The sequence below is a fragment of the Caretta caretta genome, chromosome 5, assembly GCF_965140235.1.
Source record: "Caretta caretta isolate rCarCar2 chromosome 5, rCarCar1.hap1, whole genome shotgun sequence".
NCBI lineage: Eukaryota > Metazoa > Chordata > Testudines > Cheloniidae > Caretta > Caretta caretta.
In genome coordinates, this window is record NC_134210.1 from 72265906 (window position 1) to 72279697 (window position 13792).

General features: G+C 46.2%; 1 protein-coding gene across 1 annotated transcript in view; it reads right to left on the bottom strand.

Annotated features, from left to right (window-relative positions):
• The window catches only part of EPB41L4A (erythrocyte membrane protein band 4.1 like 4A), a 223712-nt gene extending 214558 nt beyond the window's left edge, over positions 1-9154 (bottom strand). Inside the window, exon 1 of the mRNA XM_048851753.2 lies at positions 9022-9154. Coding sequence (XP_048707710.2) covers positions 9022-9120 — 99 coding nt within the window. The 5' untranslated portion in view covers positions 9121-9154. The remainder of the gene's footprint in view (positions 1-9021) is intronic.
• Positions 9155-13792: the final 4638 nt, after the last annotated feature.

A 13792-nucleotide genomic window follows, 5' to 3' on the forward strand; every position in this document is an offset into this window, starting at 1 on the left:
TTGATATCTTATATTACAAGATACCAGCTCTTTCTGAAATCTAATGATTGATCTGTACTACCAAGTACACTCTAAATCAGCATTTTATAAGAAGCTACATAGTCATAGCCTCTGATTCCTAAACCAGCAATAACAACTAAATGTACCATGGCAAAACCAGCTTTGCAATAAGTAAAGCTGCGCACAGGGAAAATGACTAATTCTTAACAGAAGAATCATATATTATTAATATGTAATGTTTGGCAACATCTCCATAAATGATCAAAACATTGATGATATGTTTTGTGACATTATTTCAAACAGGCTTAGCCCATTTGTTAAACTCTCTCTACCATAAAACCTGCTTAAATTACTGTTTACATGTGTGGAGACAAAGCAAAACAACAGTATTGGGAAACCGGCTATTTCCTTTTGATTAACAACCAATTTCTAACTTATTAATAGTACAAGGTTTTTAATCACCCGTTTCGTAATTCATCTGTTTAATTCTAAGAAGGAAGAATGAGTTCTTCTATGTGACAGTAGAGATCCTGCCTCTATCTTAGCAGTTTAATATACGAATGGCGCTATATACATAGATATATGTGCCATATTCACAAAGCTTGCCCTTTAAATAACTTGTATTGGATTAAGAATACATTGCTTTATGGTCTCACTATATTTATTCTCTGAACTGCATCTCTAGGCACAACGTATGACAACAAAATCAAAATGTGAGCAAAATGTATAAGGCTGGTTCCATTCCATGCCTTCTCCTGGTTATTTTGCCTGTTTGTACATGAAATAGTGGTCCTTAAAGCTAGACAGCCAACCTTTTCATTTTCACATGACTGAACTCTTTTTAAAAATGAAGATGCAAGAAGAGAATAAACAACATTACAACACTTTCAAATTGAGTGTGATCCAGTGGATAGGGGCATGGGAATGGAAGTTGGAGAGTCGGGGTTCTGTTCCCGACTCTGCCATTAACCAACTTTGTGATCTTGGCCAAGCCACTTCACCTTTCTGTGATTCTGTTTCCGCACCTGTAAAATGGGATAACGATACTTTCCTTTCTTTGTTAAGCACTTTGAGGTCTAAACGTGGAAAGTGCTAAATATTATTAAATTGGATTTCAGAACTGTACTCTCGTTAACCTCTGCTAATTTTGTTAGTCTGTAGTACAATCTCAAATCCAGTCCTGTAGTAAAACAACATTTATTAATACACCCCTCAGTTGTCATGATTATTATCCTGTATTGCTAACAGTCCTTGTCATTTATAGTAAACCTGCAGCCTGTACAGAAGTAATGGTATAGCTTGAAGCAATAGGTAAGAACATAAGAATGGCCATACTGGGTTAGATCAATGGTCCACCTAGCTCAGTATCCTGTCCTTCAACAACGGCCAGTGCCAGATGCTTCAGAGGGAAGGAACAGAAGAGGGCAGTTATCAAGTGATCCATCCCCTGTCGTCCAGTCCTAGCTTCTGGTAGTCAAAGGTTTAAGGACATCCAGAGCATGGGGATGTGTCTCTGACCATCTTGGCAAATAGCTGTTGATTGCGCTATCCTTCATGAACTTATCTAGGTAATTCCTTTTTGAATCCAGTTATCCTTTTGGCCTTCACAAGGTAACAAGTTCCAAACACTGACTCTGCTTTGTGTGAAGAAGAACTTTCTTCTGTTTGTTTTAAACCTGCTGCCTATTAATTTAATTTGGTGACCCCTGGTTCTTGTCTTATGAAAAGGAGTAAATAACACTTCCTTATTCACTTTTTCTCCACACCACTCATGATTTTATAGACCTCTATGATAGCCTCCTTAGTCTTATCTTTTTTTTGTCTAAAATGAACAGTCCCAATCTCTATAATCTCTCCTCATATGGAATTTGTTCCATACCCTTACTCATTTTTGTTACCCTTTTCTATACCTCTTCCAATTCTAATATATCTTTTTTTGAGACGGGGTGAACAGAACTGCACACGCTATTCAAGGTGTGGGCATACCATGGATATATATAATGGCATTATGATATTTTCTGTCTTATCCATCCCTTTCCTAATGGTTCCTAACATTCTGTTAGCTTTTTTGACAGCCACTGCACATTGAGTAGACGTTTTCAGAGAACTGTCCAAAATGACTCCAAGATCTCTTTCTTGACTGGTAACGGCTAATTTAGACCCCATCATTTTGTTCATAAAGTTGGACCTTTCCTCTTATCCCATGACTGCTTACTTTGCATAAGAGCCTTTGATGTGGGGACCTTGTCAAAGGCTTTCTGAAAGTCCAAATACGCTACATCAGCTGGATCACCCTTGTCCACATGCTTGTTGACATCCCCAAAGAATTCTAATATAGCTGATAGAAACTACAGTAAAGAACGGAATTATCAATTTTTCTAGTACTGAAGTTAGGCTTACTGGTCTGTAATTGCCAAGATTGTTTCTGTAGCCTTTTTTAAAAATTGGCGTTACATTAGCTATCCTCCAATCATCTGATACAGAGGCTGACTGAAGCAGTGGGTTACATACCACAGTTAGTAGTTCTAAGATTTCATATTTAACCTCTATTCATACTTCAATCTGGAAAAGTTCATCAGGTGTGGAAATGTCTTGGAAAGCTTACATTTATCCTTTGAGGTATTTTCAAAAATATATGTAACCCTTCTGCCCGTCAGAGTTGGCAGCAACAAGGGCCAGGTTCAATATCTAGGGGATCCATTCCAATAACACAATGCAAACCGGCTCGAGCTCCCACCCAGTGACCTGGGACAAATATATACCACCCCCGCTGGGCGCCTCCAAGAGGCAATACTTCCCCTCTCGTAAGCACATAGTCTGAATGTAGCAAAAAGCCTTTTAATAACAGAGAGAAACAATGTGGCATTATGTTGGGGAAACACCACCAACAGGATTCATAACACAACCCAGGAGCAAAAAAAACCCACCCCAAGCAAATTGGGGCATGCCCCTTTCCCTTTGGTTCTTGAGTCCAGCAACCCCAAATCACCCAAAGTCCCAAAAGTCCAATGACCCAAAAGTCTCTGTCCCTGGTCAGGGCAGCCCCAGAGTTCAAAAGTTTATCTGCGGAGCTTTACCTCCCAACCTGGGTGGAGATGGGACGGGGGTAAGAGGCACCTTACATGATCTGAAGCTGACCGCCTCACAGCTCCATAGGCCTTCGCTTCGCTCCGCTCTGCCAGCAGCCCCATGAACTCCTTCGCTCAGCTCCGCAGCCCACAAGGCATTCCAGCCCTCCCGCAAACTGCTCCACAATATATTTTCAGGCTCCCCCACTACTTAACACAACACTCAGTGATTTCAGCTCTTAGTCAGTTCAGCTCTTTGGTGAATTCAGCTTGTAGTAGGGGAGCCTCAGTGCTGGTACACCATTAGCCCAAAGTGAGCTCAGCAGCCTGTAACTAGACTCCTAATGGAATCAAAATTAGCTCTGATATTCCACAGTGGAGAGAGGAGGAAGTGCAATTAGCATGTAAGGCCCTCACCAAGGGGCTCATGCCACCAAGTATTAATACTTGTCCCCAGCCTCTCTCAATTCACAGAGTTTTAAAACCCATGACCCTTGCCTAGCAAGTGTTACTTAGTTGATGGTGAGTCCCTCCATCATAACAAAAGGCCAAGTACAGTTCCAAGCACAGTTCCCATAATCAGGGTAATAACAATTTATTCTTCCTGCCCCAATAACAGAGACACTGGGGATCCCACAGCAGCCAAAGTGACCATTTGGGCAGCTATGGTCTCATTCTAGGCGGGGTGGGTGTGCCTATGCAAATGAGATCGGCCCCTGAAGTTCTTTTCCACCACTTGCCACACCTCACCACCAGATGTCAGGGTGGAGCTCATCCTGACACTGCTTACATCCATATAAATACTAAATCAAATACCCAGTTCAGATTCATTGGAGACACCATCAAATTGTCTAGGATTAACTGTTATTTATAAAAATTAACTATTTTTATCAACACTTAAGAGTTTTCCCTTCTTCTTGGGCAGTTCAAGGTTCGTTAAACAGTACTTGAGACATTTCCCCTCCACACACACACATCATTAGACCTAATTAAAAGAATGAGCGCAGAGAAGAAGGTAGATCCATGATGTGAAGCTCCAACAGAAGCCTGATACAGAGCAAAAAGATAAATAGAAAGGCCTACAACCTGTACCTTATGCCAAAGTAAACCAAACTAATCCCTGGATCTCTAAGGCCACATCTACACTACCCGCCGAATCGGCGAGTAGTGATCTATCTATCGGGGATCGATTTAGCGCATCTAGTGTAGACATGATAAATCGATCCCCGATTGCTCTGCCGTCGACTTCGGAACTCCACCACAGCGAGAGGCGGAAGCGGAGTTGATGGAGGAGCAGCGGCCGTCGATCCCACGCTGCGAGGATGCGAAGTAAGTGATTCTAAGTCAATCTAAGATACGTCAACTTCAGCTAAGCTATTCTCATAGCTGAAGTTGCGTATCTTAGATCGATCCTCCCCGCCCCTCAGTGTAGACCAGACCTAGATGTATACATACAAATAAAGTCACTAACATGAAAAATACTTTAATGATATAGAAGTAAAGTTAATGAGTCAGTTCAAACTTTCAGCTGGTAAAACAATATTAGTAAACCTGCTTAATTCAAAGTTAAAATGTCAAGTAACAACGTATTATCAACAAAGACCTGTGTTACATATATAATAATTACAAAAATTATTATATATAGAAATCCATGGTTAGAATAAGTTAAAATGGACCATTCCTTTTATTGAACTCCATATGGCTCCAACCCTGAAGCCCTTATTTTCATGTGGAGTCCTGACTTCAACAGGAACTATGTAGGCATAAGGACCCACACATACCAGTGCCCTTTCAGGATTGGGAGGGTCTATGAAATTATGCATAGGAAGGGAGGGAGGTTACTCATGGAGTTCCTCTAAATTCAGATTGGGAACCAATATTTAATATTTGCATTAATAACCATGAAACAAAAGGTAGGAGTGTGCTAACTGCTGAAACAGAAATTGACTGAGAACACAAAGTTGGAATGCATCATCTATACAGAGGAGGATCAGAATATTATAGAAGAAGATTTGGTTAACCTAAAGGACTGAAGTAATAGAAATGAGATTAAATTTTAATAGTACAAAGTGCAAGGTCATCCACTTACAGACTAATAACAAGAATTTATGCTATAAGTTCAGGACTCATCAGCAGGAAATGACAGAGGAGCGGAAAGTACTGGGTGTATTAGTCTATCATAAAAGAACTATGAGCCACCAATGTGATGCAGCTGTTAAAAAAATAAATAAAAAGCAAATGCATTCCTAGAATGTAACAGGGAAGGTAATTCCAGCAGAGATAGGGAAGTACTAATGCCATTTTACAAGGCACTAGTAAGACCAAGCATAATTCTGGTCACCCATGTTCAAGAAAGATGAATTCAAACTGAAACAGGTACAGAGAGAAGGGCGTTAGGATGATCAGGGGAATCGGACAGACTATCTTATGAGCTTGGCTTGTTTGGCATAGCAAAACGAAGGCTGAGGGGAGATATGATTGCTCTCTATAAATACCTTGGTGGGAGGGAGGGTATAAAATACCAGGGAGGGAAAAATGCTATTTAACCTAAAGGACAATGTTGGCAAAAGAACAAATGAGTATTAACTGGTCATGAATAAATTTAGGCTGGAAATTAGAAGGCTTCTACATCAGAGGAGTCAGGTATTAGCAGGAGTGTTCTAAGCAAGATCCCAGAAGTAATTCTTCCACTTTACTCAGCACTGATAAAGCCTCAACTGGAGCCCTATGTCAAGTTTTGGGCACCACATTTAGGAAAAGATGTGGACAAACTGGAGAAAGTCCAGAGGAGTGCAACAAAAATGATTAATGGGCTAGAAAATACAGGGAAAGATTTTAAAAATTGGGTTTGTTTAGTCTGGAGAGGGACATGACAACAGTCTTCAAGTACATAAAAGGTTGTTATAAAGAAGAGGGTGATAAATTGTTCTCCTTAAGCACTGAGACCAGGACAAGAAGTAATGGGCTTAAATTGAAGCAAGAAACATTTTGTTTAGACATTAGGAAAAACTTCCTACCTATAAAGGTAGTTAAGAACTGGCACAAATTACCTAGGGAGGTTGTGGAATCTCTGTCATTGAAGGTTATTAAGAAAAGATTAGACAAATCACTGAAAGCAATGGTCTAGATCAGTGATTCCCAAACTTGGGACACCGCTTGTTCAGGGAAGCCCCTGGTGGGCCAGGCCAGTTTGTTTACCTGCCACGTCCACAGGTTCAGCCAATCGGCAGCGAACCGTGGCCAGCAGGAGCCACGATCGGCCGAACCTGCAGACGCGGCATGTAAACAAACCAGCCGGGACCGCCAGAGTCTTTCCCTGAACGAGCAGCATCCCAAGTTTGGGAAACACTGATCGAGATCAGTGGTTTTCAACCAGGGGTCCACACTATGTCTAGGATTTCCAAAGGAGTTCATACCTTAAAATTTTTTAGGCGTCCACAAATGAAAAAAGGTTGAAAACCACTGGCCTAGATCAGGGGTTCTCAAACTTCATTGTACCACGACCCCTTCTGACAACAGAAATTACTTCACAACCCCAGGAGTGGGGACCGAAACCTGAGCCCGTCCGAGCCCCACCGCTCTGGGCAGCGGGGGCCAAAGCTGACGTTCAAGGGCTTCAGCCCCAGATACGGGGCCTGCAACCTGAGCCCTGCCAACCAGGGCTGAAGCCCTCAGGCTTTGGCTGAGGCCCTGGGCCCCAGCAAGTCTAAGCCAGCCTTGGCGATGCCATTCAAAAGGAGTCACGACCACAGTTTGAGAATCGCTGGTCTAAATAATACTTAGTTCCGCCCAGTTCAAGGGACTGGACTAGATGATCTATCGAGGTCCCTTCCAGTCCCACATTTCTATGATTATGGAACAGCGTTCCAATAGGAGTAATGGGGGAAAACAACCTAATTAGTTTTAGGGTGGATCTTGATAAATCTATGAATGGGATTATATGATGGAGTTGCCTGTGATAGCAAGGGACTGGATTTGATGACCCAACAGGTCGCTTCCAGTCCTGTATTCTATGCCCTCTCTCTGTAGGATGCTCCTTTTATATCTCTGAGTCTCTGTGTTTACGAGCAACCAAATATGTAAATTTAACATAAATTATAATATATATCAAGATTTTCAAAACTACATGCCTACATTTAGATTTTTAATTCCATATTTGAACACTGAAGTCAAATGTCACTAGAAGTTGCTTGGTATTCAACTAAATATGGATTTATTAGCCTAATTTCATGCACCCAGTTTTTAAAATCTTGGTAATAAATCCCTATGTAATTATAGGTGGAGCTGGTAGAGCTGCCTTTGCTTAAGGTTACCCAATATACTTCCTTGCCCTTGTGTCCCACCCTGATCCAAAGTGGTGGGACCTGCTGCCACATGAGGAGAGGGATGAACCCCACTGGGCCAACCTGTACTCCATTCTGGTCCCCAGGGCCCATGGATACCAGTTAGTGGCTCACTCATGGAGCCACGAGCACAGGTGTGTACCTGGTGCAGTTCACAAACTCCCCCGACACCTCTCCTTTCTGGAGTGAGAGGGAGACCATGGTGTACATCTATGTAGAGTGCATCAGCCCTCTTCTGGCTCCTCCAGAACTTTTCATTGAGGTTCTGGCGGCACTTTTCCCCTGTATCTCCTCATTTACACACATCCCATCAGTTGCCCCACAAAGTCACAGGGCCTCCTCGTCAACCTCCTCCCTGACACCATCCTACATGGCCATCCATCACTCCAGGATGATGAAGCTGCATCAGGGGCTGGGGGGAGTGCTCTGAGACTGTGGAGTCTCTTTCCATTCCCTTGTTAAGTCATGCCTCCAAGCAAAGTTACTCTGGATGGTGTCCACTGACTCCTTAGACAGGCTTAGAGGAGTCATGGGCTCTGGCAGGCGTTCTCTGCTTGGTGTCCCTTTCCAGTTCCCTGATATTTAACTTCTTACCTCCATCCCATCCCTGATTTTTTCATTTCTTGTCCCTAGAATTTGTTTGTGGCCTGGGTTTAATGGCAGTGCAGAGCCTTTAGCTTCAGGAGGGTTTAGGTTCACCATCTCCCAACAACCACAACAGGCACACACACCTTTCAGCTAGATTCCCAATTTTTAACATTTAACCTTCACTCCAGTGTCTGTTTTTTCATGTATTGTCCCCAGTATTCAATTGGCAGCCTGAGTCCAATGGCTCCTCCCACTTGGTGGAGGGGATGGGCATCCAGCAGGCCTAGACCCCCCCTGCCCTCGTCCCCACCAAAAGCATACACCTTTCCACTTCTGCAGCAACTAAGGCAAGGATCTTACAGACTCATTCACCACACAACCCTCATAATTCCCAAAGTACCAATTATACATTGAATAAGGCACTGTGGAAAAAATAGTATATGGTCATAGTTAAACATTGTATCATAGTGCACATGCACAAGGGGATAAATTAAGGTTGCAAAGGCGGTCTTAATTCTGCTATTTCCTAACTCTTGAGCAATGGACTTTGAGCTCTTGGTTTTTTTATGTAATAAATATCTAATACACAATGTCATGAGTCCTTCAGAACAGCTGGAAGCTGTTCAAACAAGTGTATGCCATAAAATAACCCATTTAGCCTTAGGAAATTAACTTTAGCAAATCTTTTAGAAGGCCACACATCATTAACACATGTTTTTGTGGTGAATTTCTGTCAATGGAGTAACTGAGAATTAAAGTTATGGAATGATTTTTCACCTTTTGGGGCTTTTTAAAAAGTATTCACTATTCAAACTTCTTTTCAGTTAACCAAATGTTAATCAAAGTACATAACCTCTCCATTTCATAGTAATTAGCAGTGAGCATGTTTAGATAACCACTCTCTGAACAGCACCTTCCCAGGCAGGATTTACCTCCTACTGCTGGGCTTTAGACAAAGCATTTCAAACATTATTGACAAGTGCCTGGGTAACCCTAATGAAAACAACACAGCCTGTGCTTACCTTTATCCCCTGCTGCTGGGTGGTTAGGGTCAACTTGGATTCATCCAGAAGCAAAACCTCACAATAAAATTCCTCCGGGACAGCACAGAAACAACCCATCACTGCTTTGATGTCTGGCTGAAACGGGAACGAGAGATAAAGGCGACCCCAACCTCCAGAAGGGGGAAAAGCTGCGCGTTTAATTAATGCCACCGCTAATGAACAAGAAATGTATTCATCTCAGCAGTCCCAATGCAATACAACGATCCCAGGAGATGCAGGCGTTCAGGTACTTCTTGGATCTTGGAAAGCTGAGTATCCAGCTGCTATAAAGATGGTGAGCTAAACACTAAACAACTTCTCCTCCCTGGGCATCCTGCAAAAGTCTTCAGCAAGGCCGGGGAGTTAGAAGCTCCTTCCGCTGCCCTGTGGGAAAGAAAAATCACGTCGCAATGGGCCAGGAGAGCGCAGTCCCTACCCAGGTCCCACCTGCCAAGGTACAGCAGAGGGTCAGTCTCCGCCCTGTTCTTTAAACCCCTGTGCACATGGGCTGTGTTAGCACCCACTGTGCTCCGTGCCTGTTCTCACCGTGTCTCCGGGTTAATCATTTGCCACATTCCCACTCCCACCCCATTTCGGAGGCTGCTCTTTTGTCCAGAACGAGAGCACAGCAAGGCAGGGGAGAGCCACAGACCCACCCCCGCCTTACAGGGGAGGCAGAGACAAGGGGGCGAGTTACCTAGGCGGAAAGGAGAGCCGCGGGCTGGCAGCGCATGGCGCGGGGCCATGTGCAGAAGTACCCCGCTTCTCCGCCCGGCCCAGCCGGTTCTCCTCGCCTTCCTGCCCCTCCTCCTACTGAGCAGAGCGGAGCGGAGCGCGCCCCTGCGGCGCCACCGCGCTGCTGCTGCTCCCCCGCGCCCTGGGCGCCGCACGTGCGGGCTCGCTGCCGCTAGGATGGGCGGCTGGGGCTTCGGGGCGCCCCTCGCGCAGCAGCTCTGTCCTTAGAGCTCCCCAGGGCCGGAGAGCGCCTCACACGCCGGGCGGGCGCGGGGCTGGGACCCGACGGGGCGCGGCTCCACCTGCCCCCGGCAGCTGCCCGCACTCGGATTCCGAAAAGCCCCAGTGGCTCAGGAAGGGCCAAGGGGCGCCGCGGCCGCCTCTGCCCGCGCCTGCCGGGGCGGTGACTTGCCCTGCTCTCCTCAGCTCCCGTCCCAACAGCAGCATGTCCCGGTGGCTGGAGCCGCCGCCTCAGCCCTCCAGCAGCATCGCGGGGGCTGCCGCCAGGGAGCAACGAGCGCGCAGCCACGTTGTGGCCGGACCTGCGGCTCTCCCGGGCCGGCCCCTGGCCGCAGCTCAGCTGTGTCCGTCTCCAGGGGCGATGGTGGCGGCCGGGGCCGGCAAGGCAGCAGGGCGGCTGCTCGAGCTCCTGCGCTACGGGCGCAGCTTCTCCTCCCTCCGCCCGGCTGCTCCGGTGGCCCGTCCCGGCCCTAGCAGCGCCAGGCGCTGAGGCAGCAGTGACCCCTGCTGGGCCAGCGCCTCACGCGCCGGGCTCCCGGGGCTGCAGCCGCCGGCCCACGTGCAGGTGCAGCAGAGCTAGCCTGGCCCCTGCCTGCGGGCAACGCGCACCGGGACAGGACTCGGGCTGCAATTGCACAGCTGGTCCGCAGCGGCTTTGCAAAACCAGCCCGAGGGATGGTCCTTTGGGGCCGTGAGGAGGGACCCTAGATTGCCTCCGTCCTGGGCAAATCGGTAGTGGACGGGGCAGGGTGGCTTTAACCTCGCAAAACTTCCAAAGGGTTCAGATCCCAGTGTTGGTGCGGTTGGAGGGGGGTGAATAAAAGCTACCCGTTTGAGCCCGTCTTGCCTGGGGCTATCATGGAGCTCCGGGGTTTCTACTGATTGATGAATATGAAATGCAAGATGAAAATACAGCTCCTGCCACATGGCACTGCCTGGAGGTGTTTGGTTTTAAAGGTAGTTCTGTCAGGTGGAAGTGATTGCTAGGTACTGTCCTTTAGTTCCAAAGATTTTCATATTGAAGAAGCATGAGCAGATAGAAATTAGGAATTTTATTGCAATATTTATTTAGTAGCCAAAATTGAGAGGAAGGTCTAGTGGGAGGGACAGCTCAGTGGTTTGAGCATTGGCCTGCTAAACCCAGGGTTGTGAGTTCAATCCTTGAGGGGGCCCTTTAGGGATCAGGGGATTGGCCCTGCTTTGAGCAGGGGGTTGGACTAGATGACCTCCTGAGGTCCCTTCCAACTCTGTGATTCTATACTTTGTCACACATTTATATTCCCTTCTCCCCTCTGTTCTTTTGTAAGCAAGCAGAAGGCTATGGCCCTGAGTCTGCAAACACTTGTGCATGTGCTTATCTGTGCACACCTAAGTAGTTCAGTTGAAGTGAAAGAGATTATTGAGTGGGTAAAAGGTAAGCACTCACATAAGTATGTATGTAGCCCACACTAGGAGTGTGTCAGTATTTGTCCCCCTCTAGTGACTGAGTCCATGAGGTGATTGTGGCCTTATGGAGGAGGTTTCTCAGTTGACAAACTATACTAGTTAAGATCCATACCATGCAGGAGGAGGATGGTCCAGTAGTAAGGATGCTAGCCTGGGTATGGGAGAACTAAGTGCCATTCCCTGCTTTACAACAAATTTCCTGTGTGACCTTGGGCAGAGCCCAATCTAGGTACAGGCAAGCTTAGGCAGCTGCCTAGGGCAGCAAATTTTGGAACTTTCCCCATCTATTTCCATGGGCAGTGGTGGTATGGGGGATGAGGCTGACAGGGCTGCCCATGCGAGAGGGTTGCCACCAGCTGGGGCTCTGGGAAGCAGGAAGCAGCCCTCAGCCAGGCTGCTGTGGAAGCACTCCTGCCTCTGGCATGGGTAAGATCACAGCCATGACTCACTATCCCCGATAATGTCACGGCTAACCTGGTGGCTGAACTTTGTGACTTTGTCCTTACCCATAACTATTTCACATTTGGGGACAATGTATACCTTCAGATCAGCGGCACTGCTATGGGTACCCGCATGGCCCCACAGTATGCCAACATTTTTATGGCTGATTTAGAACAACGCTTCCTCAGCTCTCGTCCCCTAAAGCCCTTATTCTACTTGCGCTATATTGATGACATCTTCATCATCTGGACCCATGGAAAAGAAGCCCTTGAGGAATTCCACCATGATTTCAACAATTTCCATCCCACCACCAACCTCAGCCTGGTCCAGTCCACACAAGAGATCCACTTCCTGGACACTACAGTGCTAATAAACAATGGCCACATAAACACCACCCTATACCGGAAACCTACTGACCGCTATTCCTACCTGCATGCCTCCAGCTTTCACCCTGACCACACCACACGATCCATCGTCTACAGCCAAGCTCTGCGATACAACCGCATTTGCTCCAACCCCTCAGACAAACACCTACAAGATCTCTGTCAAGCTTTCTTACAACTACAATACCCACCTGCAGAAGTAAAGAGACAGATTGATAGAGCCAGAAGAGTTCCCAGAAGTTACCTACTACAGGACAGGCCTAACAAAGAAAATAACAGAACGCCACTAGCGGTCACCTTCAGCCCCCAACTAAAACCCCTCCAACGCATTATTAAGGATCTACAACCTATCCTAAAGGATGACCCAACACTCTCACAAGTCTTGGGAGACAGGCCAGTCCTTGCCTACAGACAGCCCCGCAACCTGAAGCAAATACTCACCAACAACCACATACCACACAACAGAACCACTAACCCAGGAACTTTTCCTTGCAACAAAGCCCGTTGCCAATTGTGCCCACATATCTATTCAGGGGACACCATCACAGGGCCTAATAACATCAGCCACACTATCAGAGGCTCGTTCACCTGCACATCCACCAATGTGATATATGCCATCATGTGCCAGCAATGCCCCTCTGCCATGTACATTGGTCAAACTGGACAGTCTCTACGTAAAAGAATAAATGGACACAAATCAGATGTCAAGAATTATAACATTCATAAACCAGTCGGAGAACACTTCAATCTCTCTGGTCACGCAATCACAGCCATGAAGGTCGCTATCTTAAAACAAAAAAACTTCAAATCCAGACTCCAGCGAGAAACTGCTGAATTGGAATTCATTTGCAAATTGGATACTATTAATTTAGGCTTAAATAGAGACTGGGAGTGGCTAAGTCATTATGCAAGGTAGCCTGTTTCCTCTTGTTTTTTCCTACCCCCCCCCCCAGATGTTCTGGTTTAACTTGGATTTAAACTTGGAGAGTGGTCAGTTTAGATGAGCTATTACCAGCAGGAGAGTGAGTTTGTGTGTGTATGGGGGTGGGGGGGATGTGAGAAAACCTTGATCTATGCAGGAAATAGCCCGACTTGATTATGTAAAGAGTTGTCACTTTGGATGGGCTAGCACCAGCAGGAGAGTGAATTTGTGTGGGGGGGTGGAGGGTGAGAAAACCTGGATTTGTGCTGGAAATGGCCCACCTGTTGATCATTTTAGATAAGCTATTACCAGCAGGACAGTGGGGTGGGAGGAGGTATTGTTTCATATTCTCTGTGTGTATATAAAGTCTGCTGCAGTTTCCACGGTAAACATCTGATGAAGTGAGCTGTAGCTCACGAAAGCTCATGCTCAAATAAATTGGTTAGTCTCTAAGGTGCCACAAGTACTCCTTTTCTTTTAGCCATGACTCAGGCACTGAGCAGCTCAGGGCTCCTCTTCATGGCTCCTCCTCACTGGCTGCCAGGGCTTTGGCTACAAGCAGAGCTACCCACCTGGCTTCATC